General features: G+C 32.6%; 3 protein-coding genes and 1 non-coding gene across 4 annotated transcripts; 1 reads left to right on the top strand and 3 right to left on the bottom strand.

The window, feature by feature from the left end:
* Positions 1–1,451: 1,451 nt before the first annotated feature.
* On the bottom strand, positions 1,452–2,634 carry LOC146903000 (uncharacterized). The gene has a single exon (XM_085731479.1). It carries the CDS (start codon positions 2,387–2,389, stop codon positions 1,721–1,723), a length of 669 nt encoding a protein of 222 aa, XP_085587605.1. The 5' UTR covers positions 2,390–2,634; the 3' UTR covers positions 1,452–1,720.
* Positions 2,635–6,206: 3,572 nt separating this feature from the next.
* Positions 6,207–6,508, bottom strand: LOC146903001 (signal recognition particle RNA). Its single transcript, XR_015024393.1, has one exon.
* Positions 6,509–10,965: 4,457 nt separating this feature from the next.
* On the top strand, positions 10,966–13,549 carry LOC146903002 (factor of DNA methylation 4-like). The gene is made up of 6 exons (XM_085737188.1): positions 10,966–11,306; positions 11,469–11,657; positions 11,815–11,883; positions 11,975–12,226; positions 12,440–12,706; positions 13,135–13,549. Exons 1-6 carry the CDS (start codon positions 11,193–11,195, stop codon positions 13,393–13,395), a joined length of 1,152 nt encoding a protein of 383 aa, XP_085593314.1. The 5' UTR covers positions 10,966–11,192; the 3' UTR covers positions 13,396–13,549.
* A 5,274-nt stretch (positions 13,550–18,823) lies between these two features.
* LOC146903003 (uncharacterized) lies at positions 18,824–20,182 on the bottom strand. The gene has a single exon (XM_085731478.1). It carries the CDS (start codon positions 19,739–19,741, stop codon positions 18,995–18,997), a length of 747 nt encoding a protein of 248 aa, XP_085587604.1. The 5' UTR covers positions 19,742–20,182; the 3' UTR covers positions 18,824–18,994.
* Positions 20,183–27,265: the final 7,083 nt, after the last annotated feature.

Here is a 27,265-nt window from a genome sequence, read left to right on the forward strand (position 1 = left end):
TTAATAAAAATAAAATCCGGAAAAGATTAATATATATCAAAATTTTCTAAAAATTAATATATTTAGGAAAAAAAATCATATATCCAGAATTTTTTCAATAACGGAAAAATGGAAAAAAAATTCATATTTTTTTTCAAAATTAAGAAGTTTTATTTAATCTTTTTTTATAATTTTTCGAAAATTTCAGGAAAATTTCAAGATTTCTCATTTTCAAAAAAAAATTATCTTTTTCGAAAATTCATATTTTTTTATCTTTTTTTTCGAAAATTTAGTTTTTGTAAATATGATTAATCTTTTTTCAAAAATTTCAAGATTGATCATTTTCAAAAAAAATATTCCAGATTTTTGTTTTCATATTTATTAATTTTTCCAATTTTTAAAATTTTTTTGGTATTTTTTTATTTTTTCAGAATTTTTTTTATTTGTTAAGAATTTTTTTCGTTTTTTATAAAAAAAAATTTATAAAAAAATTATTTATTTATAAAATTTATTTTTTAAAATTAAAAATAATAATTTTTTATTAAAAAATCAGAAATGCCACGTGTACCCTATAAAAAAATTATATAGTCAGCGTGCCACGTCATCAGAAAAAGGTGATTTAGCACGCCACCTCAGCGAAAATGCACAGTCAGCTGGTCTAGGTTGTATTCTAAAACAAATTTTTTTTACAAGGACACCAAATCTGACAAAATAATTTTACAGGGGGAAACCAAAAGTGACCTATATTACAGCGGGTAAAGGCCTATTAACCCTTTCCAAAATAATGACAATTGTTTGTGGAAAAAATGACGAAAAAGATTAAACAACAATGGAGTAATTTTAAGAGAGATAATCTTGCTATCTTAACATTTATAAACTTGATGGACAATAATGGAGTAATAAATTGCATTGAAATATAGTTTAAAACTTTTTGTTTTTATGACCATCGAAGCCCTTCAATCATAATTTTTGTTACTCGTAATTTTAAGAATACTTTCTGTATCACTCACCAATTTATATGAGACCCAAATATCATTTTTCAAAACTTAAATCCACACGCAATCAAAGCAGAATTCATGTCAAAGTCGAAACGGGTTTGAATGGATTCAGGTGGTTCGGATGGGCGCTCAGTGTATTGACTTCTTTTTTATGGGTGATTATTGCCACTACTTCACATGAAATAGAGGAGGTTGGATAAGGAAAGACTTTGTGCATCCACCACGGACGTTCAAGGGTTGAGATTCTCTCAATTTCTTAGAACAAATGGTAATATTAATTATTATAATTTTGAAGTAAATCAAAAAGATTTTGATTTATTTAATATCACCCTTTTAATTGAGTACATAGAGATAAATAAATAGAGAGAATTTTAACTCCTAAATCGTGCTTTAGGAATCCTCTTTATTTTCTTCATCGCTATAGTTTTAAAAAAAATGTATAGTACATCCTAAAATATGTTAAAGTTTAAGAAATTGAGAGAGAAAATGAAGACATCTTTACTCGTAAAACATATACAGATCTTGTAAAAGACACAAACCTACAAGAAAAGTTGTTTAGTGCATATTTATACTCACATTGAATTTGAACAAAACCCAGAGTACTGTCATTTAGTTTAAGCTCTTCAAACTCAACATGAATTCAAACATATAAGCAATTTTTCTTTATCAAATGGAATATTTTCTTTTCATATATCTAGACTATTCAAAGGGAAGTGTACGTTTGTGTTATCAATTATCATCTATCAAAATGTGTTTTTGGAACGGATAAATGAATTAAGCCTCTGCAACCTCAATTGCTTCTTAAACATGTTTATAAAATCATCAGCTTTTGCATCATCTGCTTCATCTTCTTCTTTACTCGTCGTTGATTCACCCCTCGCCATTGCAGTCGCTGGCCTCCTTCGCTCCACCGTTTCTTCATCTTCTTCTTCCTCCCAATCAAAGGTCATTGAACACTCTTTCTCGCTCGCTGATTTCTTCATCACCGCTTTGTTTCTATTCTCCTCATCATGAGAATCACAATCGTGGTTCGGATCCGACTTGACCGGTTCTGTAGATGGGGTTTCAGATTCTGTTTGTGCTGGTTCGTGTTTGTTGAGATTGAAAGACAAGACTCGCTGTAACAGTGAAGGTTTTAGAGTGAGTTGGGGTTGAGTAGACTCGGACTCGGTCTCGGACTCTGGCTCAGGTTGTGTAACCAATGTTGGCTCGTTATGGTGGTGGTTGTAGTGACTGAGATTGTGTGTTTGTTGAGGTTGTTTTTGTTGGGTTTTGGGTGCAGTTACTGCAGCGAAGCGAGAAACGATAGCAATGGTACCAATGACAAGGTTAACAAAGATGAAAAGAGGAGAAGGTGTAAACCACATGCATGTGGCTATGAAATTATTACTTGCTGCTATGGTATCTGTCATCTTGCAGTTGAGGTTGTTGGTAGTTTGGGGAGAGATATGAAAGCTTACTTATAACATTGTCAATGGACACTGTAACATGGGAGAAATACCACGTGACACGTCTCTTCATGAGAACAAAATATCTTGAGCCACTTGTTATTGCTGTAGTTCTGTCGACATACAATACAAGAAAAGAGAATATTACTCCCCCAATCCCTACTATGTATCCCTACTGTGTACAAATAACATGTTTCTTTATCTATAACATTTGGAATTTTTGCATAACTTTCTCTCTTGTCCAATAAAAAGATAAAAAATATTGTTCTAAAATTGTTTTAAAAATGGTGTATAAGTATCAGTATTCTATCTTTTACTATATATTAATATATAAAGACAATTTCTTTTACTATCATAGAGACAAATGATAGTATAAAAGATATTGTTAGATTTGTTTAGATAAATATTTTCCAAAATATTAATTTTTTATAATTTTTGCTAGTAAATATTTAAAAATATTAAAAGTCAAAATTATACAATGACATACATGAAATTAAACAATCAATTGTGTCACTTAATATGGAATAGAGAAAGTATTATATATTATATAGAAAATGTTTAGTGAATATCTATATAGTTGTATATACCTTGGGAGATAAAAGAATGATATCATATATTCTATTCGTCTCTAATTATAAGACCATTTACAAAAAAAAAAAAGTTTGTCCTTAAATACAAGATCGTGTATCAATTCCTAGATGTATTCAATATTATTCCTAAATGTATTCAATACTCCCTCCGTCCCTTAATGTAACATCCTTTTGCTTTTTTCACATTTCTTAAGAAAAGTTGACAATGTAATTATTATGTCTGTTTTGTGTGTTAATATTACCATATTGTCCTTTGTTTGTATATATATTAAATTTGACTTTTTAAATTTCAAAACAAGTTAGTAGTATTAATTAGGGGTATGTTTAGGAAAAAAATAATAAATGCATCTAATAATTTGAAAAGGGGTTTAGATTTAGGGACAAAAATAAAGTCAAATGGGTGGTTAGATATAGGGACGGAGGGAGTATTATTTTTTCAGCTATTCCTCTTATTAATACTACTACACACTTTCTTGGAATATGAAAAATCAACATTAAATACATTTATACATAAATTTCAATCTAGTAATAACTACACACTTTTCTCCTTCGAAAAAAAAAACTACACCCTCCGGTCACTATTATAAGCAAAAAATTACATTTTAGATTCATTCATTAAATGATGTATGTGGTCTATAATAAAGACCACATACATCATTTAATGAATGAATCTACTCTCTCCGTTTCAAAATGAGTGTTGTTTTAGCCAAAAAAATTTGTTTCAAAATGAATGTCACTTTCAGTTTCCAATGCAATAATAACTTTTTCTTTTCAATTGTACCCTCCAATTAATACTCTGCACACTACTTCCAAAGTATTACTTTTAAAACTAACCAATAGTTAATAAGGATAATTTGGTAAAATAACCATTCTCTTTCTTTTTAATCATTGCATTTCTTAATATGTGTGTAAACACCTAAAACGACACTCATTTTGAAACGGATGAAGTGAAATGTAGTTTTTTGCTTATAATAGTGACCGGAGGGTGTACACACTTTTCAGGCAAATCCTTTACTCCAAAAAAAAGGATGATACATGTTCCTCATTCTTAAATTTTAGCTGGAATTATTTTTCTTCTTTTTAATTTATTAAAGAGAGATGATTTACGATTAGTTTTGATCCATGTATCATTATTTAAAATAATAAATAAATGATATTTATTATTTTAAAATAATTTATTTACTATTATTTTAAAGAATAGAGGACATATTTATGTAAGCTATCTTTATCATGTGTAGAAGACTTATGTTTATTGATGATTTATGTTTATGAATAATGATTTACCCGCAAGTGGCTCGAGTAAGTAAAGGGTGTCATAGATCTTGAGGTCGGTGATGAATACTAGTCGGACATCTTGAATGTAGCTATTCTAAACTTGCAGAATAATGGACACATTTATCCGTATCTTTCTAGTGTATATGTTCTACTAAAACATAGTGAATTTTTAAATTTTCTATAATTTAGACGTATATTTAGATTTAAATTTAAAAAATAATTGTGGTGCTATGGATAACTTTGTCCAGAAAAAGTCTGACAAAAAAATAGTTACCGGTGGTCAACTTTAGAGTTACCAATTACTATCGTACAATACAGAAGAGATAATTAACAAATCTTGATGTTATATATACATAAATGAATCATCTTCATTTTTCAAGAGGGCTTCATCAATTTAGGTATTTAGAGAGAAAGACATGAAGTGATTTAAATTTTTAAAAAAATAATTGAATGATAAAATAATATTATCTACTTTTCGTGTTTTCGTGTCTTTATTCTCTAAATAAAGTCTTGTATTTATTTTCTTTGAAAAATGAAGGGCATTACCACCATATAAGATGGTATGAAGTGTGGAAAAGATCAAACCGAGTGAATGTGTGAACGAGGCTTCTGGGGGGCCTATTAGAAAGAGTGGGGAGAAGATTACAATACATGGATCCAACTGAAAACAATGATCACAAATTGACCACACCTTGCCTGTCTTAATACTCCACAATCACATACATATGTAGGATAAATGTAATGTTTGAGATAATGGTTTATGTCACATTTATTCTTCTTTTTGTTTTTCTGACTAGGTTTGGTTTTTGTGTCTATGTGTGATGCATGTGTGTTTTAAAGTTTTATTATTTTTTCTGCTTGTATAACAACAAAAAAAAAAAAAAAGATATTATTTGTTTTTGTTGTTGTCTTTTAATTTTGATTTTGTGCTATATTTCCACTGACTGTCGAATATCCATCACGGTGCAACAATTATGTGTCCAGTATTTAAATGGTGCCATTAACATGGCTGCAGATAGCATATTTTATATAACGCAATGGTGGCCTTCAAAATGTAGATAGCATACTTGGTAGTCACAAATTGAAGTCCCGTTCTCAAATGCTCAAGCGGATTATTCATTAGTGTGGATTAAGATTACCAGGCTTGAATATTGGCTACTATGACTATTAACAAAGGCTTCTTGTTGATTGTTCCATTTGCGCTGAAGCAAGCATGTGCATGTGCATCTTTGATATCTTTCTCGACCAACGAAGGACATTCACCTAAGAGTGATTGGGGAGAGAGATAGATTATTTTATTTTTTTGAAGGGAGAGAAATAGAGTTGATAGGTTAGATTTGGTGTAAATAGACGATGAATTTTTTTTTATGGGATAGTTTAATCTAACGTCGGAATTTAATTTGTCAATTGCGCCAACATTTTTGTTATTTTTTTGAGCACTCAATTTTATAGTCATCTTTTGCTAGTACACTCTACCTGCATCAAAAAAGATTCACGTAAGTTTCTTGTTCTTCTTCTTCTTAATGACATTTTCGTTGAGATCAAAATTAATTTGACACTAAATTTCATCTATTTATTATATATTTAAGAGCAGTGTTATTCCGTACGAAATAAAAAGACAGGAAACATAAGAATGTTATCACCGTTAATTATTTATAAAAATGCAAACAAAATTTTAACCTGTTACTTGATGGAATACATGAGGTAGTGGATGTAACCGCTAAACAAAGCTAAACAAAACGTTTTCTTCGCTTTCGTTAACGGATGTTTCGTAATAAATAACATTTTCCTATATTTAATTCAAAGGTTTAAAACTATACGTAAAAGAATATTTTTACACCAATTTCTCTCTTTATCAATCATTTCCTTTTTGTTTTCCCCTTTTTTTATTAATTTTTTTTTAAACTTTTTATAAAAAAAATGATGGTCCAATGGGATAGGCTCAACAAGTTATATGGGCTGAGAATGCAGCAGCCTGTGATCCCTCCATTGTCAAGAGAAGGAGGTGTTCACTGCTATGTGAAACCAACCTCATGCGGATCCCTCTATTCTAGTGACCAGGAGACCCTGGCTTTCGCCCAAATCCCATGGCTCAACTCTCAACTTGGAGTTGCAGGCCAGCATGGAGTACCCTACAGCCCAACCTGATGAGACATAGCTATGTTCCATCATCTTGTTGCCCCCACATGGGTCACAAGTTGGTGTTAATCAACTCAGCCCTGTTTTTATTACTTAAGCTTTAAAAAAAAAGGGTCATGTTAACTTGTGCCCTAAGGGCACAAGTTAAGAATCTAAAAAAAGAATTAAAACATGTGTGTTGTATTGAAAAAATAAGTTTTTAACTTTCCAAGACATTGAATGCACAATTTTCAAAACTAAGTTTCTATGTTTGGCTTCTAAACTTGTGCCTTAAGGACACAAGTTAACATTTCCCTAAAAAAAAAATCATGCTTATGGTAGAATGAGTCGGTCATCACCACCAATGGTTAAATAAATTGCATTAAAAAGTCACCACATTCTATCAAACACCAAAATGATTCTTTTTCTTTCATCGTTACTGCTAACTACCTCTCAAAAAATTGTTGCTAATTAGATTATTTTATCACTCTTCATGTTTAAGCTTAACAATATAGATCTTGGTATATCTCACAACTTTTTTTTTGTGGTGGCCGGGGTTTGAATCCCGGACTTTGCATATTTTATGCATTGTCCATACGAACTGAGTTAAGTTCACCAGAACGGAATATCTCACAACTGCACTAAGCTTCAATGTCTTCTATCAAAGAAAAAATGTCTTATTCCCATTATAAATAGTGGAAGTAATAAAAAAAGGAAAATGCTATTTATCTAGAAAAATAGCATCAAGAATTTTTCAAGACACATGTGGCAAGTTTTAATTGCATGATTTATTTGTCTACTTCCTATTTTTCAGCCACACCTCCTTGAATTGTGGCAAATAGTGCATTGTGATTGGTTGCTCTTTATTCTTGAAGAATTCTTGATGTTTTTTTTCTAGAGATATAGCATTGCTCATAAAAAAAATGAGAAAAAAAGGGAATGATTGATAACGAATTTATGATCATTAATGTTTTCCTTTTTTTTATAATTAGTTGATGAGATTTAATATCAAAAAATTAATTTTGAGATCAAGGTGTCATTTGATCCTCCATATATAGATTTAGCCCTAGAAAGCCGTCGGGGTTTGTCATTCTTCTTCTTATACATTCACTCGGTCTTTTCCTTTGGTTTTCACCGGTCAACATCGCTGTCAAAACCATTCTTCTAGCGCAAGGTAATATAATCTATCCTGTTTATTGTGTATTTATACTCTAGTGTGCTTCATAATCGCTCATATCCTAGTATAACATCAAGCTTAAAAATCACGTCTTTACTTATTTCTCAGTCCAGTATGTTTTTTAAAACTGTGTTTGGATTTTTCTTTTATTGTGCACGTTATTTGTTTTATTATTGAAATTGTGATAGCATTCTCATTCTGGAAGCAATTCCTTATAACTATAGCGATTAATATTCTGATTCTGAGGACAATAGGCGAAATTAAAGCTGAAGAACATGGAGGAAAAAATGTTATACTAAAACACAATATTTTTTAGTACAAAGGTGCGGATCGTTGTAATGTTTTGGGATAAAGCTTGCAACCCATAGGTTTATGGTTTTCACTTCTCAATTTTCACGACTAGGTTTACGTCATCCGTTGAATTCTAATTATAGATTTATTCTCATTGGATTCATATCTATTTGACATCTATTTTAATACAAAGGTTTATCCATTCTGTAAACAATATCTCATATATTATAAAACTACCCTCACATTGAGTAAGATAAATGAGTTTTTATTTAGATCTATTTAGATGATTTCCAAATGACAATCTCTACAATTAGGGACAATAAATCCACATAAATATTAATTTTAATCTAAACAAGTTTTATAAAGCATCATTGTTTTATTCTAATATACAATACTTGATCCGTCATGCACCATGCAAGATTTTCATGAGTTCAAAAACAATCACAATAATATTTATGTAATTAACTCATCAAATAAACAATGCAATAGTTTTCCAATAAAAAAGAAACCTCTACTCATATTGAAAATAAAGTCACCTCAATTTTCTTTAATCAAGTAGCATTAAAATCATGAGAAACACTCAACACTTTAATTCCAAATTTCAAACAAATTACTCATAAATTTGGCTCGTCAAATAATAAGTTCTATCTTCTAACACAATAAATAATTATGCAGTTTATTTCAAACTATCTAAGTCAACTTTTCCATTAGGATATTACTAACACAAAACAAAATCTACACACTAGATACACATTTATCCAAAACATTATAAATTGTAGAAAAGTGACACAAACCATTTGAAAAATGACACAAACCATTTGAAGAGTCACATGATTCAAAGATATGTATCTCAATACAAAATCTACCAAGAGAGTTAGTAAAATGTACATACTTCTTTTTCATGCTCAAAACCAATTGAAGAATGCTATTACTTTCCAAGGACACAAAATGATTAGGCTAACAAATCTTTATCATAGTATTCACATCACTAATAATAAGTTATGCAAACGTTACGTTATCAACAGTATATAGTAGTATCTGTTATCCAACATTCCAAATCAAATTACACAGATCATGAATTATACATAGTAACATATAAAATATATGGCATGACACTGTACACACAAACTTTCAGCAATACTAAGCATAATTTAGATGATGTTCATCAAACTTCTAGTATCACTCACAAAATTTCCAGTTTTAACTAATGATCCAAATTACCAATTATTTCTCATTCAAGAGTATATGCATTTCCAAAATAGTATTAGTAGCAAAAGACTTTACCACATAATTTGGTCTAAAGCGAATTTAGAAAACTATCCATGGAAAACATTTCATAGATTTCTCATTCATATATATCATATCAATGTACTTATAAAATTTCTTAAGTCACAAAACTAGTATATTCATTGCCAAATTAAATTTAGTTCTCATGCCAAAGCTAAAAGGATCGACAAAAACAGTTTGATTTTCAAAAAATTGCAGAAGATAATTAATAATAATTTTGATCCTATTTCCACTACTGCAAAACATCATATAGGCACACACATCTTTAACAAAATCTCACAATTGTGGATAAACTTTACAATATAAATAAATTGGTGATGTAAATTTGTGTACCAACCTGAAACACAATTAAGACTTTTACACCTTTAAGACTAGCAATCACAATAAACAATATCACATATATCAGCAATCACATGAAAAGAAAATTATAAGTTTACTTTCTTTAGCTCCATTGGATTAATACTAACACACGCATATATATTGTAACTACATCAAGATCGGTTACGAAGACTTATCTGGCTCACAACCGGAAGGCAAACCCCCCACATTTTGGCGTAATTGACCACCGTCTGAGGGGTAGTAACAACTGAAACAGTAGAATCAGCAACTCTGGTTGCCATAGTCAAAATCGTCTCCACCCATAATTCCTCATATTGTTGAAAAGGATTCTCCTCGTTTTCCAAGAGACCGGGAACATCTCCATGCCATTGTAGCATAATATAACTCCAGTATTACCTCTTTCGTTCCTTATATTAATCTTTTGACAGCAAGGTAAGAATTAGATACATATAATCATGTTACTGCTGGTTCACAACAAACATGTTTAGAATCGTACCACTACACACATAACAACAATAAACTTCATGACAAATATACAAACTTGTTTCAAGAAAGAAAACAAAACAAAAGGAACCTGTTTGTATAAATCATATACAAATTAGGGCACAAGAATTCTATTAATAAATCCTTAAGATTGTAGTAAAATTAGGAACAGATTATCTACAAATAATAATCATCATATCAAAATGAGCAACAATTGAATATTAAAAAGAATAAATAAGAGAGATTTAAGAAAACTTATCTTTGCTTAATATTGTTGTATAAGTTGGCTGCTGACATAGTTCAATCAACATCCTCCACCAATCACTCAAACCTTAACTTGCGATCACAGTTATAGGATAAATTCCAAGATTGTTGTACCTGATGCGTAAACAGCAACCGCAACACCGCAACTTCAAATAATAACGCAGCCACCGCAACTTCGAGTAACAACGAACTAGATTCTGCAAAACAAACTAGAAAGTAAACCTGCAAAATTGAGCACGTTAGTATTAACATGAGGCGTCACGAAGACTGTCCTTGGAATTTATCCGCCTCAATGTGCGCAAACTCCCCAGGATACAGCAGGTCCTTCTCCTAGTGATGGAGGTAACAGAACAGTAAGAATCACAAATTATTATCAAGGAGATGTTTATCTAAGGAAGTATAATGAAGGAGAAGAAAACAAATTTTCTATTTTCTGTTTTGGGAGTACGTGTTGTTTTTCTTGTTCTGTATCTTGTGTTACTGATGGCATGAATATATAGCCATGACCGTATTTTCCAAAGAGAAAAATAAGGATGACATGTTACTTAGTGAGTTAGTGGCTGTTGCTACTTTTAAGCATGAAAGACATGTGCATAAAATATTATAGCTGTTAAGAGATGCCACATAACACTTTGACCAAGTAAGTAATTTAATCACTTAACACAAAATACTTTTGAAATGAAAAATTATCTAAAAAATTACAACAACTTCAAGCTTAATAATCATGTTTTTACTTTATTACCCAGCCAGGTAAGCTTTTTGAAATCGTGTTTGGATTTTTCTTTTTTAGTTTTGAATGTGTGAATAAACGTTGTATTTTGCTCATTATTTGTTTTATTTTTGAAATTGTGATAGCATTCTGATTCTTGAAGCAATTCCTTATAACTCTAGCAATTCATATTCTGATTCTGAGGACAATAAGAGAGCATTAAAGCTGAAGAACATGGAATTGAAACAGACAACAAGCAAATATGACGAGGCTAATGTGTTCCTAACGAAACTGATGGATCAAAAAGAGGAGATGCTTGAACATTTTAATAAGGTTATGTTGATACTTTAATTAGCTGTTTTACTATATAATGGTATTGTGTTTCACTGAATTTAAAGGTGAAAAATCTGGTTTTATTATATCATATCCATCCTTTCGGTACAGTGTACATTCTGTTGCATTTTAAAATGATTTGTTACAGTTGATGTATTTTTTAACATTTCATGGTAGCTTACTTTGTTTCACGTTGTTCCATTAGAAATCAGCAAGATGCAGCAGGTTGAACGCGATTATCTGGAAAAAGCCATGATGGAACTGGAAGCTAGGAGGAATGAACTTATGTCCCGTGAAATGGATATGCTGAAGCGTCAAGTAGATAATCACAATGAGAGAAATAAGCTATATCATGAGAAGAAACAGGTAATTTATTTTGGCTCTTCGATTTATGGTAGCAATGCGCTACTCACTCTTATTAACACTCTTGAAGACACTTGTTCTGATAGGTTATTGTGTCCAATCCCTCTTATTTTAATAACTTATGACAGATTAAATATATTCTTCATCTTGTTGTTTACAGAATGAGATGACAATAGAAGAGCAACGAAAGGCTGATGAAAAAATGATGCATTTGGCTGAAGAACATAAGGCACACATTTGATTTTCCTTTTATCAACAATATTTAATTCAGTTACATTTATCCACATAAGTTTGATGACTCTTTTGGTTGGATGTTGCAGAAAGAAAAAGAGAAACTTCACAAGAAAATTCATGACTTACAGAGAGGTCTTGATGCAACACAAGCATTGGAATTGGAAATTGAACAGTTGAGAGAAGCTTTCAAGGTAAAGAAAAAACTGGAGGCAATCGAAATGGAGCTGCAGGAAAAAGAAGAGGAACTTCAAGACATGGATGATCTTCAACAAACACTTGTTGTCTGGGAGCGCAAAACTAATGACGAGTTGCAAGATGCTCGAAAAAAGTTAATAAGTGTATGTATTTTTCTCAGCATTTAAATGTTAATATTATTATGATGTCAATATGTCTTTTTGCCCATCAACTCATCTAATGGTCTGAAAATCAAGTTTAGAAATGTCTTCTTGTAACTAATCTTTTACAAAATCAGGATAGTTTGTTGCTGTTGCTTTTCCTGCCATGATTTCATTGTTTGTTTTCTTCAAGCAATCTGCATTCTTTGTTCACAGTGGATTGGCTGCCCAAAGAAACCTCGAACCATAATTTCTGTGAAAAGGATGGGCAGCCTTGATATTGAGCCATTTTTGGAAGCAGCTAAGAGAAAGATTTCTGGTGAAGTTAATGAGAAAGCAAGGCCTAGGAAAAAAGCTAGGAAAAAAGTTTCTGAGGAAGTGCAATTGAAAGCAGTCGAGTGGTGCTCAAAGTGGGATGAATGTCTTAAAGATCCAAGTTGGCATCCCTTCAAAATTTTAGTTGATAAAGAAGGGAACTCCAAGGTACAATGACTTCCAAAATCATGTTAGTTAAGTTAAAGTTAATATCTTGAGTTAAATATGTTTTTATTCGCTACAAAATCACAAGCTTTTAAGTTTGGTTCTTACTAAATTTCAACGTTAACTTCCGTCCTCCATAATATTCCAGTTTGTAAGAATAGTCTTTATTTTAAAGGTCGAATCTACTAATCGAATGTGTGATTGTGACTTCAGTTCAACTGTTGTATACGCACTCCTTTGAAAATATTTATCCCCTAAAACTATAGCGCATCATTTCTTAATTTACAACGCATGGTATGCTATTGGTAGTATTGTTTAGAGGCATATATATATACAGAAAATTAGACATTGGTAGCAATTACTTGGCACGTTTCTTTCTATGATATGAACTGCATGGAACATGATCTAATATATGTTAATATGTGGCGCAGGAAATTTTAGACGGAGAAGATGAAAAACTGAAAAGTTTGAAGGATGAGTTCGGGGATAAGGTGCATGATGCAGTAGTTACAGCTCTCAAGGAGTTTAATGAGTACAATCCTAGTGGTAGATACTCAATACTTGAACTCTGGAATTTTAAGGAAGGAAGGAAGGCTTCGTTGAAGGAGGGTGTTTCACATTTAATTAAGCAATGGAAATCAGCTAAGCGAAAGAAAACTTACCGAAACTCCTTTGAGAGGGTTAGAATTTAGAATTAGACTTACGTGTAATTTTATGAGGATTGGTTTTGCTATCTAAAAAAGTTTAGCGGCGAACTTTGTTGCCCGCTTATCTTCCATTAATGTGGAATATTCTGTATATATATCACAAAGATAATTAGACTTGTATGCAAGAAATTTAATTTAATTACCGGGCTCTAACAGACTTTGGTACAGTTTGGTGTTTAGCATGTTCAACTTAAAATTGCTTCCACCATATGCAGGTTTTATTATGATTGCCAGTTGGAAGTTTCTTACAATTATTACTGTCCTGTTTTCGTACTAGTTAAATAATTAATATTCAATTATAATGTTAGAGGTTTGGGGGGGGGGGGGGGGGGGGGGGGGGGGAGAGTGAAGAAAAAAGTTATAAAGGAGTTGGTGTACGATCAAAAAGTGGATTTTTTGGCCATTCAAGAGTCTAAGCTTGAAGTGGTCACGGATTCGGTGTGTCGTAGTTTGTGGGGGAGTGACGATTGTGATTGGGTTTTCCTTCCTTCCGTTGGAAATAGTGGTGGGATCATCTCAATTTGGAGAAAATCCGACGCTAATCTTCTCTTTTCATTTGTAGGAGAAGGTTTTGTGGGAGTTTGTTTGGAATGGGGTAGATTAAAGGAAAGATGTATGGTGGTGAATATTTACTCTAAATGTGATTTGGCGGCAAAGCAAAGATTGTGGGAGAACCTTGTCTTGTTGAAGAATACTTTTGGAGAGGGTGTGTGGTGTATGGTGGGTGATTTTAATGCGGTGAGTCATGTGGATGAAAGGAAGGGAGTAAATTCGGAAGCGTCTTCAAACATGGTAACGGAAATTAATTTATTTAATTCCTTTGTTGTGAACGTGGATTTACTTGATGTTTTTCCCTTTGGTCGTATCTTCACGTGGTATCATGCGAGTGGGCAAGCTATGAGTAGGATTGATAGAGCCCTTATTTCGGATGATTGGAACAATTGTTGGGGGAGTACTTCTCTTTGGGTGCTTCCTAGAACAATTTCGGACCATTGCCCCTTGGTGCTCAAAAGTGGAAATGTGGAATGGGGACCAAAACCGTTTCGCTTCAACAACTTTTGGTTAGAGAATAAGAGGTTCAAGTTAATGGTGGAGGATGTTTGGAGGAACCAAAATGCGACCGGGTGGATGGGGGTTGTTTTGAAGAATAAACTTAAAGTATTGAAAGAGGCAATAAAGGTGTGGAACAAACTAGAATATGGTGATATTGATACGAAAGTGGCGGTCTTGGTAGATGATATAGCGGATCTCGATGTAAAAGGGGAGGTGGGAGTTTTGAGTAGCGAAGATGTCGATATGAGAAAGACAAAGTTTGATGATATGTGGAAACTTCTTAAAAGCAAAGATGCAAGTATCTTCCAAAGGTCAAAATCAAAGTGGCTAAAGGAGGGTGATGATAACTCCAAGTATTTTCATAGATGTGTAAAGGCAAGAGCGATGAAAAATTCTCTTGAGGCGATCAAGGTGGGTAATGGTTGGGTGGAATCTCCGCCGGAAGTGTGAAGGGCGGTGGTGGATTATTTCCAAAGGCAAGTGGAGAATGAGAGGAGGGTGCAGCCAACTTTAGATGGGGTGCCCTTCTCCACTTTATCCGAGGAAGAGAATCATATGTTAATTGCGCCTTTCTCACTAACGGAGATTGAGGTGGTGGTGAAAGCTAGTGATGGTAACAAAAGTCCGGGACCCGATGGGTTTAATTTTGCTTTCTTTAAGGAATTTTGGTATCTCTTAAAGTATGATATTCGATTAATGTTTGAGCAATTCTATGCGAACGAGAAACTACCAAAAAGCTTCCTATCCTACTTTGTGACCTTAATACCGAAGGTGAAAGCCCCGACATCTTTGAAGGAGTTCCGCCCCATTTCTTTACTAGGTGGCCTTTACAAAATTCTCTCCAAAGTATTGGCTACTAGACTCGCTAAGGTTATGAATTCCATTATTTCCGGATCCCAATCGGCGTTTGTGAAAGGTAGGCATTTGGTCGATGGAGTGTTGGTGGTGAATGAGGTGGTGGATTTGGCAAAGAAATCGAAAAGGGAGTGTTTGATTCTCAAGGTGGATTTCGAAAAGGCCTATGATACCGTGGATTGGTGTTTTTTGGAGTATATGATGAGAAGGGTGGGTATGTGTGATAAATGGATTAGATGGATGAAGACTTGTGTGTTTGGGGGAAATATGTCAATCCTTGTCAATGGTAGCCCAACGGAGGAAATAAATGTTAAAAGGGGTTTGAAACAAGGAGACCCTCTTGCACCTTTTTTGTTTCTTTTAGTGGCGGAAGGTTTTAGTGGTTTGATGGCAAATGCGGTGAACCGAAAATTGTTCAAAGGCTTCGAAATTAGGCAAGGAGGATCCGAGATTTCTCATTTACAATATGCCGATGATACTCTTTGTATAGGAGAGCCTACGGTAGATAATCTTTGGACTTTAAAGGCTATGTTGAGTGGGTTTGAAATGGTGTCCGGTTTAAAGGTGAACTATCACAAGAGCTCTCTTATTGGTGTGAATGTGCCGAGAGATTTCATGGAGGCGGCATGTAGATTTTTGAATTGTAGGGTAGGAAGTATGCCATTTAATTATTTGGGGCTACCGGTGGGAGCTAATTCAAAGAAGTTGTCCACATGGGAGCCTATGTTAGAGAAATTACGGAATAGACTCAATTCTTGGGGTAACAAATATGTGAGTCTTGGAGGTAGAATCACTCTTCTCAATTCCGTTTTGAATGCCATCCCCATTTTCTACTTGTCTTTTATGAAAATTCCAGAAAAGGTAGTGAAGAAGGTCATAAGGATCCAAAGAGATTTTCTTTGGGGAGGGGTGAGAGGTGGTAGGAAAATTTGTTGGGTTAATTGGAAGAGGATTTGTCAACCAAAGAGTAAAGGAGGTTTAGGGGTGAGAGATGTTAAGATTGTGAATTTAAGTCTTTTGGCCAAATGGAAGTGGCGGTTACTTCAAGAAGATCTCCCTCTTTGGAAGGTGGTATTGATAGAGAAATATGGGGAGAACATTTGCTCCCTCTTTTCGGAGGATGGGGCAAGATGGCCACGCTTTGCCTCGGGGTGGTGGAAGAATGTGAAGTCGTTGGAAGTTGGGTTTGGAGTGAATTGGTTCTCAAACAATGTGGTTCGCAAGGTGTCAAATGGGAGGGGTACTAGTTTTTGGAAAGATAAGTGGATTGGGGATCAACCTCTAAATCTTCTCTTTCCCCGGATATTTTCAATGTCGACACACAAAGAGGCTAGTATTCGGGACTTGTGGAGTATTGTTGATGGTAGTGTAGTTTGGAATCTCAATTGGAGGAGACAACCTTTCCTATGGGAAAGAAACCTCATTGGCAATTTATTAGCAATTATCGAAGGAGTGAATTTGGGAATGGAAGAGGATAGGTGGGTTTGGTTGCAGGAGGAGGGTGGGAAGTTCACGGTGCGGTCGACTTATAGAGTGTTGGAGGAAGGTGTACTTCATGAAGGGTTGAGTGTGCTAGAGGAGGAAGTCTTCGTCAATCTTTGGAGGAGTCCGGCTCCCTCTAAAGTTGTGGCTTTTTCTTGGATGGCACTTATGGACCGTATTCCATCAAAGGCAAATCTTCGACGCCGGAACATTTTGGCTCCCGGGGAACCGTGTATTTGTGTGCTTTGTGGTCAAAGGGAGGAAACAACGTCCCATTTATTCTTGCATTGTGAGGAGGCGTCGCGAATTTGGCGTAAGGTGCTTGATTGGCTACAAATCAACTTTATCACTCCACAAAATTTGTTTGTCCATTTTGCGTGTTGGAATGGAGAGGTGAACCCTCGGAAACTTCGGAAAGCGTTCTTGTTGATTTGGCATGCAACTATTTGGATGATTTGGAAGGAAAGGAATGCGAGGATCTTCAAGAACCAATTCAAAAACTTCGATGAGTTAGTAGATGAGATTAAAGCGACGTCTTGGTGTTGGTCGTTGAGTAGATTGCGAATAGCTACTTGCCTCTTCTACGAGTGGTGTTGGAATCCGAGAGAGTGCATTGTTCGGAAGTAATGGAAAAGGCACTCGAGGTTTGGTTGGTTTTATAGGGATCACGGCTGTTTAGACTTTGCTTTCGGTCTTTCAGCCATTTGGGCTACTTAGGCATGGTTTTTTAGTTTCCTGTTTTGAGGTTTTTTCCTGCTGGATTTTTAGTAGCTAGCGCTTACTGGTTTGGGGTGTCTGTACATTTTATTCTTGTATGGGTGCTGTCTAGCCACTTTTGTATGATTCTGCCATTTGCACTTCTTGTGCCTGGCCGTTTAATTGATTATGCTTGTTCTAAAAAAAAAAAATTATAGTTCTGTACCTAGCAGTGTACCAGTTCAGTTTATTTCGTTTTCATACAAAAACTGTTTAAATCGATCAAATCTACATCAGTTCAGCTTGGTATGCACTGTTTTTCATAAATGAAGCCGAACCATACTAAACTGAACTGATGATATTATTAGATGTTGCGAGTGCCCCGTTAAGTCTTATGTGCTTCTCTAATGCAACCTTAAGGGTTTGTTTGGATGATCAAAGAAAGTGAAAGGAAAGAAAGAGTAAGGAAAGATTATATGAGGAAAGAAAGAGAATAGAAAGTGAGAGGATTGTTTTGGTTGTTTGGTATAAAAGAAAGTGGTATAGAAAGTTGAAGGAAAGAAAGATTTATATATAGTAATTGACATAAATACCCTTGACCTCTTGAATATATATATATATATATATATATATATATATATATATATATATATACAAACATGTGTCTGGAAAAAATTGTGGCTATTTGTGTGAGTAGTTTAATTTCACGCCATAGAAATAGAGACCGGACAAAAAATATTAGGCAATGAATAGAGAAAATATAAAGAGAGAGATTACCAATGAAATAAAAAAATTATTAAAAAAAGTGAAATAAAGAAAAGTACCTAGAGCTGGGGTCTATTGGACTTTTTATACAACATAGTGTGTTTTCCAACCTTTCCACAACCTTTCCGTGCATACATGAGGAGAAAGATTTTTGATATGGGTCCCACAAAATTCTTTCTTTCCTTGGTCTTTTAAGTGAGTTCCAAACCAAGGAAAGACTTTCTTTCCCTAACCTTTCTCTCCTCATCACTTTCTTTCCCTTGAACCAAACACACCCTAAATCAACAAAAACTAATAGATGGGATAAACACATTAGTTAATGAACCAAATTTTCAATGCAGCCTAATTTTTACTACCGAAAGACAATGTCTGTTGTCGTTGACATATTTTACGCATTGCTCCATGATGGACCAATTATGAAGTTGTACCATAGCAAGAATAGTTAAAAAATTGTAGTACAATCTCGTCACATATAACTCCTTAATGAGTTCCACTAGTGACAAATTATTCATGTCAAATTAACATGAGAAAATCTAGATAAAATCATGACATGTAGAAAAGGTTAGGTAAGACTTCACGCAGCTAAATGATTATTCAAACATATAAACACACGTACGCAGTAATTTTTCCAGGTTTTCCATTTTGTCACAACAACAACAATTCTCTAAAGTCTAAACTACTACCTACCAAAACACACAAACTCAAAATACATTATTATATGGCTGTGTTTTTTTCAAAGAGAATTGTTTCTGTAACGCATAAAAGAATCAAGCCTTTGCAACCGTAGTTGCTTCTTAAACCTGTTGATGAAATCATCAGCTTTTGCATCAACAGCTTCATCTTCTTTGCACGTCGTGGTTTCACTCCTCGCCGCCGCCGTCGCTGGCCTTCTTCTCTCCACCGTTTCTTCATCTTCTTCCTCCCTTTCAAACGTTTTCGAGCTCGCTGATTTCATCATCTCCACCTTGCTCTTTACCTCATCGCTGACCGGGTTCAGAGATGGGTTTTCAGCTTCGGGTTGTCCTGGTTCGTGTTTGTTGAGATTGAAGGACATGACTCGTTGTAACAGAGACGGTTTTCGAACGAGTTGAGGCTTTGTTGATTCAGACTCAGACTCGGGTTGAACGTAATGTGTCTGTGGATATTGTGGTTCGTGTTTGTTGAGATTGAAGGACATAACTCTCTCTAACAAAGAAGGTTTTCGAACGAGTTGAGGCTGAGTGAACTCGGACTCTGACTCTACCTCCGGTTCTGCAACAAATGATGGTTCTTGGTTGTAGTGACGGAGGTTAAAGGACCTGATACGGTTGAGAAGTGAAGGTGAACGATTGAGTTGAGGATGTTGTTGTTGGATTTGGTCGTTTTTGGGTGGACCATTGAAGCGAGAAGCTAGAGCTATGGTACCTATGACAAGGTTTACAATGATGAAAATAGAAGAAGGTGTAAACCATGTTGCTATGAAAGTTGTTGGGTCTGCCATCGTTGGTGAAGAAGTTAATTTCTTAATTTGGAGAGTTTTTGTGTTGAGAGCTTGAAGAGAACACTGAGGAAAATGTAGGGTGGGGGTGTAAATAGAGAAAGGAAAATCACCATTTACGTCTAGTCAAGTCGTCAGAAGAAAGAAGAAAAAAGTTGATAAATAATAAAGATCATGGGGTAGGGCACTTGTTTCTGTAGGTTTGTTGACGTTTACTTCTTTTTTTGGGGGGATTGTCGTTTTGTTTTAATAATTAGTATTTGAATCTAAGCTTATGCTTTGTTAAAATTATAAAAACGACATGCTTAAAATAATACTAGTATAAGCTTTAGACTTGAGAGAATCTAAGGACACGTTACTATTTTTTGGTTCTTAATAGAAAAATGTTTGAGTTCATATGTTATGTCTGTATTTTGGTTCTTAAGAACCTTTGTTTTTTTCAAGGTATTAAAAAATTTATGAGCACAACAATACAGAGATGAAAAAAATAGCAAAGACAAAATATAGGTGCCATTTGATAATAGGTGATGGGAATAAAGATGAATGAACCAAAAATTATAAAAGCACATGGAAGATTGACTCAAGTATTACCAAAACAGAAGGGAATTGACTCAAGACTTTTAAATAGACCGATGCCACAAAATAATTGTACATAATAAAAATTGGAGTGCCCTGGTCCATGTAAACCATCCCCTGGTCTATTTGGCCTCTTTTTTTAGCAGTGTTATATTTATCACAAAAATGTTCTATATATAAGAAAAGAAAATTTTACAACTTTTAATTGGTCTATCAATTAGTTTTTGGCCTGGCCAATGACACGGTAGGGACAATGCTCTAATGTTATGGCACATTCTATGTGATATTTTATATGTGACGATAAATAGTTTTGTATTTTTATGTATGATGTATACGTGTTTTTAAATTTTATTCTTCTTCTCTATTTGCTTAGCAAAATAATAATAACGACATTTTGTCATTATATTTCAATTTTAAATTTGCACTACTTGTCTACTGCAACTTAACGTTTAACGTCATCTAATATTACTTTTTTAAGAGGTTAAAATTAAAAAAAAAAAAGTCATTTTTAACAAGGGGTGGCAAAAAGAGATTAAAAAGTATAAAAAATACAAAAATTACCAATTAAAAACGAAACAATAGTCCTATACAAACCACACCTCTCTTTGGGTGTGTTTAGTAAAATTAAGCTATAAGCTAGTGATAGCTGATAGCTGAAAAGTTAGTTTATAGCTGATGGTTCATAGCTGAAAGCTTATAGCTGAAATGTTAGCTGATTCAAAATTAAAGTATTTGGTAAAATCAGCTTTTTAAGTAATTAATAGATATAAAATGACATAAAAGTACATGCGTGTGTATTTTTCCTCTCGAAAATTATAAATATGATATATGAACTTAATTGAGATATTTTTTAACTAAATTTGCTCAACTTCATTATCATATCTTTCTATTTTTTTTTTATGAAAAAAATAATGCTAAATATGTAATATAAATCTAAGAGAAACCGTTTATTTATAAATAAAAAGAGCACCATCCTTAAAAAAAAAAAAAAAAAAAAAAAAAAAAGAGCAGCAAGGTAGTGCAGAATAATACGTGGGTAGTTTACTTTTTAAAGTGGCTAGTTTTTTGTTTATAAAAAAAAAATAAAATAATATTAAAGGTTAAAAATGGAAGAAAATGTAAAAAGTTATAAGCTCAAAAGCTACTTGAATTAACTTCTCAAAAAATGCTATAAGCTAATGAAAAAAGTTTTTTTACCAAACACATCACATTCTATCAAAACAAACTTATAAGCTAGTCCAACAAATTATAAGCTAATTTATTTGCGTTACCAAACATAGCAAATCACTCTTGAATTGATCCTTATAGTTTTATTTGCGTTACTAAACACTGCAAATCACTCTTGAATTGATCCTTATAGTTTGTTGTTGTTGACTTGACCCAAAGTGTGTGTGTGAAAATGTTAACTACACTACAGGTATCGTTGTCCATGACATTGATAGTATACCCACAGTGACGTGTCATATGTGTTTATTTTTACATTAAATATCGCATATTATATTAGCATGTCTTCTTTATTTTTTTATTGTTGACCTTGACCATATGCAGCCATAGGTTAAAGTCTCCTCTAAGAAGTCATGTTAATTTGTTTATTTATACCGACGCCAAAAAAAAAAAGAAATGATATTCTAACAACCATTTTGTGATAACCTATGTGACAACTTTATCTCTCATACTCACATTATCTTTTTACTTTCTCTCTCTAATGCTTTGGTTTCCGTATCACTATCTACTTTTCCTTTGAAAATTGGTGGTTGTCACAAAAGTTGTCGATTTTTGGTTGTTAGAATATCATTGCTCAAAAAAAATTGTAGTTTATTTATACTGCACAATTGTACGTGGCATTACAAATCATAGTTAATGTTCTTTAAAAAAAAATCATATTTATTGTTTGTTGTAATCTTTTCTTACATATTATTTCTTGTTTCTTCCTAACAGACCAGACCAGCTCGATTTGATTGCAATTTGCAACGGGGCTTTAGGTCTACTGGATGGAGGAAGCACTAGTTGTAATCTTGAGAATACAAGCAAATCAAAATAATTTAAAATATCTCATGAATTTTTTTATTAAAATTAGTACATAATCATTGATAAAAAATAATTATATTGTAAAAAAATTATTAATTAAATTTTATGTCATAAAAACAAAAGGGATCATCAAAATTTAAAATATTAACCCTAAAAAAATATTAACTAACTAAAGAGTATTTTAATGAAAGAAAAATACTTTTTGTCAAAACAAATAAAATTAATGGAGATTTGTTTATATTTTAAAACATAAAACATAGTTTTCTGAATATATTATATTCAAAATCAGATAGATATATTTATCATAAACTTGACAATACATATTTTTTTATTATTATTATTATTATTATTATTATTATTATTATTATTACTATTATTATTATTATTCTTATTATTATTATTATTATTATTATTATTATTATTATTATTATTATTATTATAATAACAAATTATTACGAATTTATCAATTAAGTAAGTGCTTGGCTATATATATACAAAAACCAAGATTCAAGAGCAAAGGTAAATACTGTTTTTTTGTTAAAGGGAGGTACTTATTTATAATTTACTTTTCTTTTAATATTTGATCATTTTTATGTGCTAAAAAAACTTTTTTTGTTTTACTATTTAGCAAGAGTTTAATTGATATTCACCGCTCGTATAAACAAGTTTTACACTCTGACAATGTATTAGCGGCCCAAAGGGGTGGCAAGTGAGATAACCGTCTCAGGCCTCATTTTTTAGGGTCACATTTTTTGTGCAGAGGATACCTTAATTTATCAAAAAAATATTACATTAATTTAATTAATAATATTAATTTTATTCATATTAATATAAATTTTCTCTTTAGTTTTGTTACTAATTGGTTTACGAAAAATTTAATCAATATGTTCATTTAGTTCAATTGGTAGGAACAATGTATTTGCAGGAGTCATGTTTCGAACTTCGGACATTCTATTTATTTACCTTAAGAGGTAATTTCTAGCTATTAGATTACTCAAAAACAAAAAAAAAATCAATCTTGCAAATATATTTATAATTTATTATTGTGTTGTTTAATATTGTAAAAGTTAATTAGACTTAAAAATGAATGTATATAAATTAGACTCTGTTTAACAACTATCAATTACCTCTCTCAAAACAAAACAAAAACAAAAAACTAAATAATTATTTACCGTATTCACCAAAAATCGTTAAACTTTTAGTTGTTGAATCATTGACTTGGTGTTTTATACTCTGACTGATCGATATCTACTGTGTTTTTTGGCTTCATATCTTTGATTATTAATTAATCGCCGTGCTTCTCGCTGCATTGATAAAATTAATATGCATATTTTATCACTTACCTATATAATGGTCCCAATATAAACGTGTTATGAATTTTGGTAGTAATGTTTGAAAAATTGACCGCTAATTGTGATGGAACAAAATCTAGATGAACAGTTGAACACCTAAAGATTAAAATAAACAATATCGGACACCTAAAGTTACAGTATTGCTCTATGGGTAATTACAATTTTAATTTATTTTAATGATGTTTTGTAATAACAAGCAGGCAAGAAGAGAAACTTAAGCATTTGAACATTCTGAATATGGGAAATCGACGTTTGCATGTTCACATCAGACCATGCACATGCTCGTAGAGTCAATGGTTTCACATTCATCCACCATCGACCGTAAATATGAAGGACAAGAATGAGGGTAAGACAAAAACAAAAACAAAAACAGCTTGTCATAAAGAAAATAGTACACGGTTAAACCACGAGGGAAAATCGGAAGTTTCTAGTGACAGTCTGCTCCTTGCTTATCTTAAAGTGTGTTAATTCTCTACATTACTTAGACCTTTAATTATTAAGATAAGATTTAGAGACTTAATTAAAAAGCAAGAGTGACTCATCTTAGCAAAAGTTAGAGTAACATATGATGATCCAACTTTTTCAAAAGTTGGGGGTTCACATGTACAAATCTAGATCCAATAATTTAAATTATTTGGTTTATGTTTTTCTTTGTAGTTTGGATCCCACTAAAAACCAATAATTAGGTCAAGCACATTTTGTATGTGTTTAGTATTATGGTGGGTATGTAAGAATTACGATGATTCGACGTGATTTTGTAAAAGTTATAAAATGTAGTTTTTGAAAAATCACGATGAGTCAATTGAATTTTAAGTGTTGAATTTTAAAAATATGAAATCAGTTTAGACTTTTATGTGATGAAACTAGAAGAATCTCAATTTAGTTTTAAGTGTTGAAGTTTTAAAATATGAAATATTGGATAAATGTTGATTCTTTTTGTAAAACACAAGAGATTGTGTCTTTGGAAAATTCAAACAATTGAATTTATCTAAAAATATTACACTATCTTAAAATATCTCTCTTCCAAATACACTCTAAAAGCACTTGTTAAGAAAACAAAAGTTTAAAAAAAAAAATACAATTAGAAAATTGAAATTAGAGACAAACAAATGTATCTATGACGTTAAGAATTTCCATCACTAAACTAACTAGAGACAAAATATGAGACGCATTCGTTTATATTGTTTATTTAGCCGTGGCTAAGTCGTTAGAAATGAATTTTACATTCCTTCTCATTACTACAAAATAGTCTCATACACTTTTCACGACATGATAGTAGGAAAATCCACGATCTAAGAGAATCCAAGAGATTCAAAATGAAGATATTATTAACAGCTATGCTATATGTCCCGAGCAACATTATCCCGAGAATTTCACGATTTTTTTTTGTATCTTTTTATAATATTAGATACTAGTTACACTTGTATAAGACTATTAAGCACCGAACACCGCCACACGTTATCTGCAGATGGCTTTCAAAATTAATATTCACTAAGTAGATGATTGTTTTCCATGGTGTCCATAGATAAACAAAGACAAGCTTATGGAAAACATTATTAGACCTCCAATTAGAAAATAAATATAGCAAACTCTCTCTGCTACCTTCATCATGAACCAAAAGTGATTCCAAAGAGTTACAATGCTCTGCAAGTTTCAACTTTCAGCAAAACACCAACCACACTTGCAAACATCTTTCTAAGAGTAAGAACTACCAGTTCCTTGGCATCTTAAAAGCCAAAAAATCTTCACGGATAAACATAAAAAGAATAGGAAAGTGCAGAGGGAGAAAAGAAGGTTGTTGTTGGGGTGGAGGATGAAAGAGAGATAGGGGGAGGAGAGAGCACAAAGTAAATTAATTAAATTAAATTAAAATAGTGAAAATCAGTGAAGGCTGGATTTGCCACATCATTCGGGACACATTCGGGAAAAGCTTTGTCGCGATAACTAGCATTTCTCTATTATTAAACCAATTAGAAAATTGCAATTTTGCAAATTTGTTTTCTTCCCCATATCTCTTGTTATTAAACCAACAAGATCTCTTTAACTTAAATAATAATAATAATAATAATAAATGATCTATTTGAAACACCGCTCGCTTCATGCATGATTAACCATAATGCATGAATGTCCTCGTGAGCTTAACTCAGTTGGTAAAGACGATGCATAATATATGCAAGGTCTGGGGTTCAAACCCCGACCACCACAAAAAACCATAATTGCCCAAATTGTTAAACACCAAAATAAGAATGTGGTTTGCAATCCGAACTATTGTTAAACACCAAAATAAGGATGTGGTTTGCAATCCGAACTATATAATGTTATATTAGCTGGTTCTATCATGTTAAAATCACCCAATCAAAAAATAGAGGTCCAAACGTGTTACCTTTTACTCATCATCATCATCTTTTACATTACCCAGTAAATAAAGAAAATGTGACTCAAAACAAGGTATCTTTTACTCATACCAAATATGTACTTGTTTTTTCTTTTCTTCTTTTTTCTTCGTGGAGTCATCACCATGATATATACTTATTTGTTATTTATACAAAACTACATTTTTGAAAATTCACACAATGTTATTGCTGGGGTTTTGTGATCTCGTTCTATTGATAAACATTACAGTTAAAACCTTTTTCGGTTAAAGTTGCAAAGAAGGTGTATAGTATTGTTACACGAAGTTTTAAACTAACAAACATTAATAGCAATAACTAATAAAATGAACAAATCTATCACTAACTATCCTACTCGGAAAACCTTGTAGAGCTTAGTAATCCAGGTGATGCAAGTGTCCAATCTTAGTTGAAAATCAATTGTGGCTGAGTGTTTTAAAATCATATACAACTTCATGATGACGATTTTTTTTTTTTTTTCTAACTGGAAAATGGTTTAGGAGGTGTGAGCTATTATTGTAACCGGAAAAGTTCCGAGATTTCTTTTGCATTAGCCAACAGATACTTAAAGAAAAGGTAAACATTTACACGTTCATAAGAAAAAAGAGCTAAATATATGTTCAAAAAATGCAGAGGTAAGGAGACTAGACCACTACTAGAAAAAGCAAAATTAGGGAGGAAAATTAGTGACGGAAAAAATGAAATCTCTCACAAATTCTTTGGTCGCAAAATTTAGTGACGGAATTTGAGAGGGATTTCACGTTTTCCCTCACTAAATTTTCCTCACTAATTTTTGTTTTTTTAGTAGTGGACACCTACACGATTCAATATTTATTTTTTCAATAGAAGAGAGTTTTTGTTTGAACCAAAAATTTATATCGTTTCAATAATGAACACCCAAAATTTAAAGATGGGTAAAGCTTTCAAATTCATCTTGTGGCAGAACAACTTGTTCTGTTCTTAAAAGCAAACGTCGCAGACTGATTAGCTTCCCTAATCCATTAGGCAATATTTCAAGCTCTGTAAACCAACTGAGCAACAAATCTTGCAAATTTAAGAGTTTGCAAATGGAATTTGTAAGTGTTTCCATTTTGAAATCCTTATTTATTAATTTTGTTAAGTCTGCAGCAACTTAACCTAATAATTTCCCTCTAAAATGCTGCATAAGGTTTTTTTAGGTT

Source organism: Medicago sativa, chromosome 8 (assembly GCF_051527215.1).
Source record: "Medicago sativa cultivar Bolivia chromosome 8, Bolivia_mono, whole genome shotgun sequence".
In the NCBI taxonomy this organism is placed as follows: domain Eukaryota; kingdom Viridiplantae; phylum Streptophyta; class Magnoliopsida; order Fabales; family Fabaceae; genus Medicago; species Medicago sativa.

Excerpts from the sequence above, each read along its gene's own strand:
- LOC146903000 (XM_085731479.1), bottom strand. The coding sequence starts at position 2,389 with ATGACAGATACCATAGCAGCAAGTAATAATTTCATAGCCACATGCATG.
- LOC146903002 (XM_085737188.1), top strand. The coding sequence starts at position 11,193 with ATGGAATTGAAACAGACAACAAGCAAATATGACGAGGCTAATGTGTTC. Across the intron at positions 11,307-11,468 it reads ATAAGGTTATGTTGATACTT|CTTACTTTGTTTCACGTTGT; the intron begins TAATTAGCTGTT and ends ATTTCATGGTAG. Across the intron at positions 12,227-12,439 it reads CTCGAAAAAAGTTAATAAGT|TGGATTGGCTGCCCAAAGAA; the intron begins GTATGTATTTTT and ends CTTTGTTCACAG.
- LOC146903003 (XM_085731478.1), bottom strand. The coding sequence starts at position 19,741 with ATGGCAGACCCAACAACTTTCATAGCAACATGGTTTACACCTTCTTCT.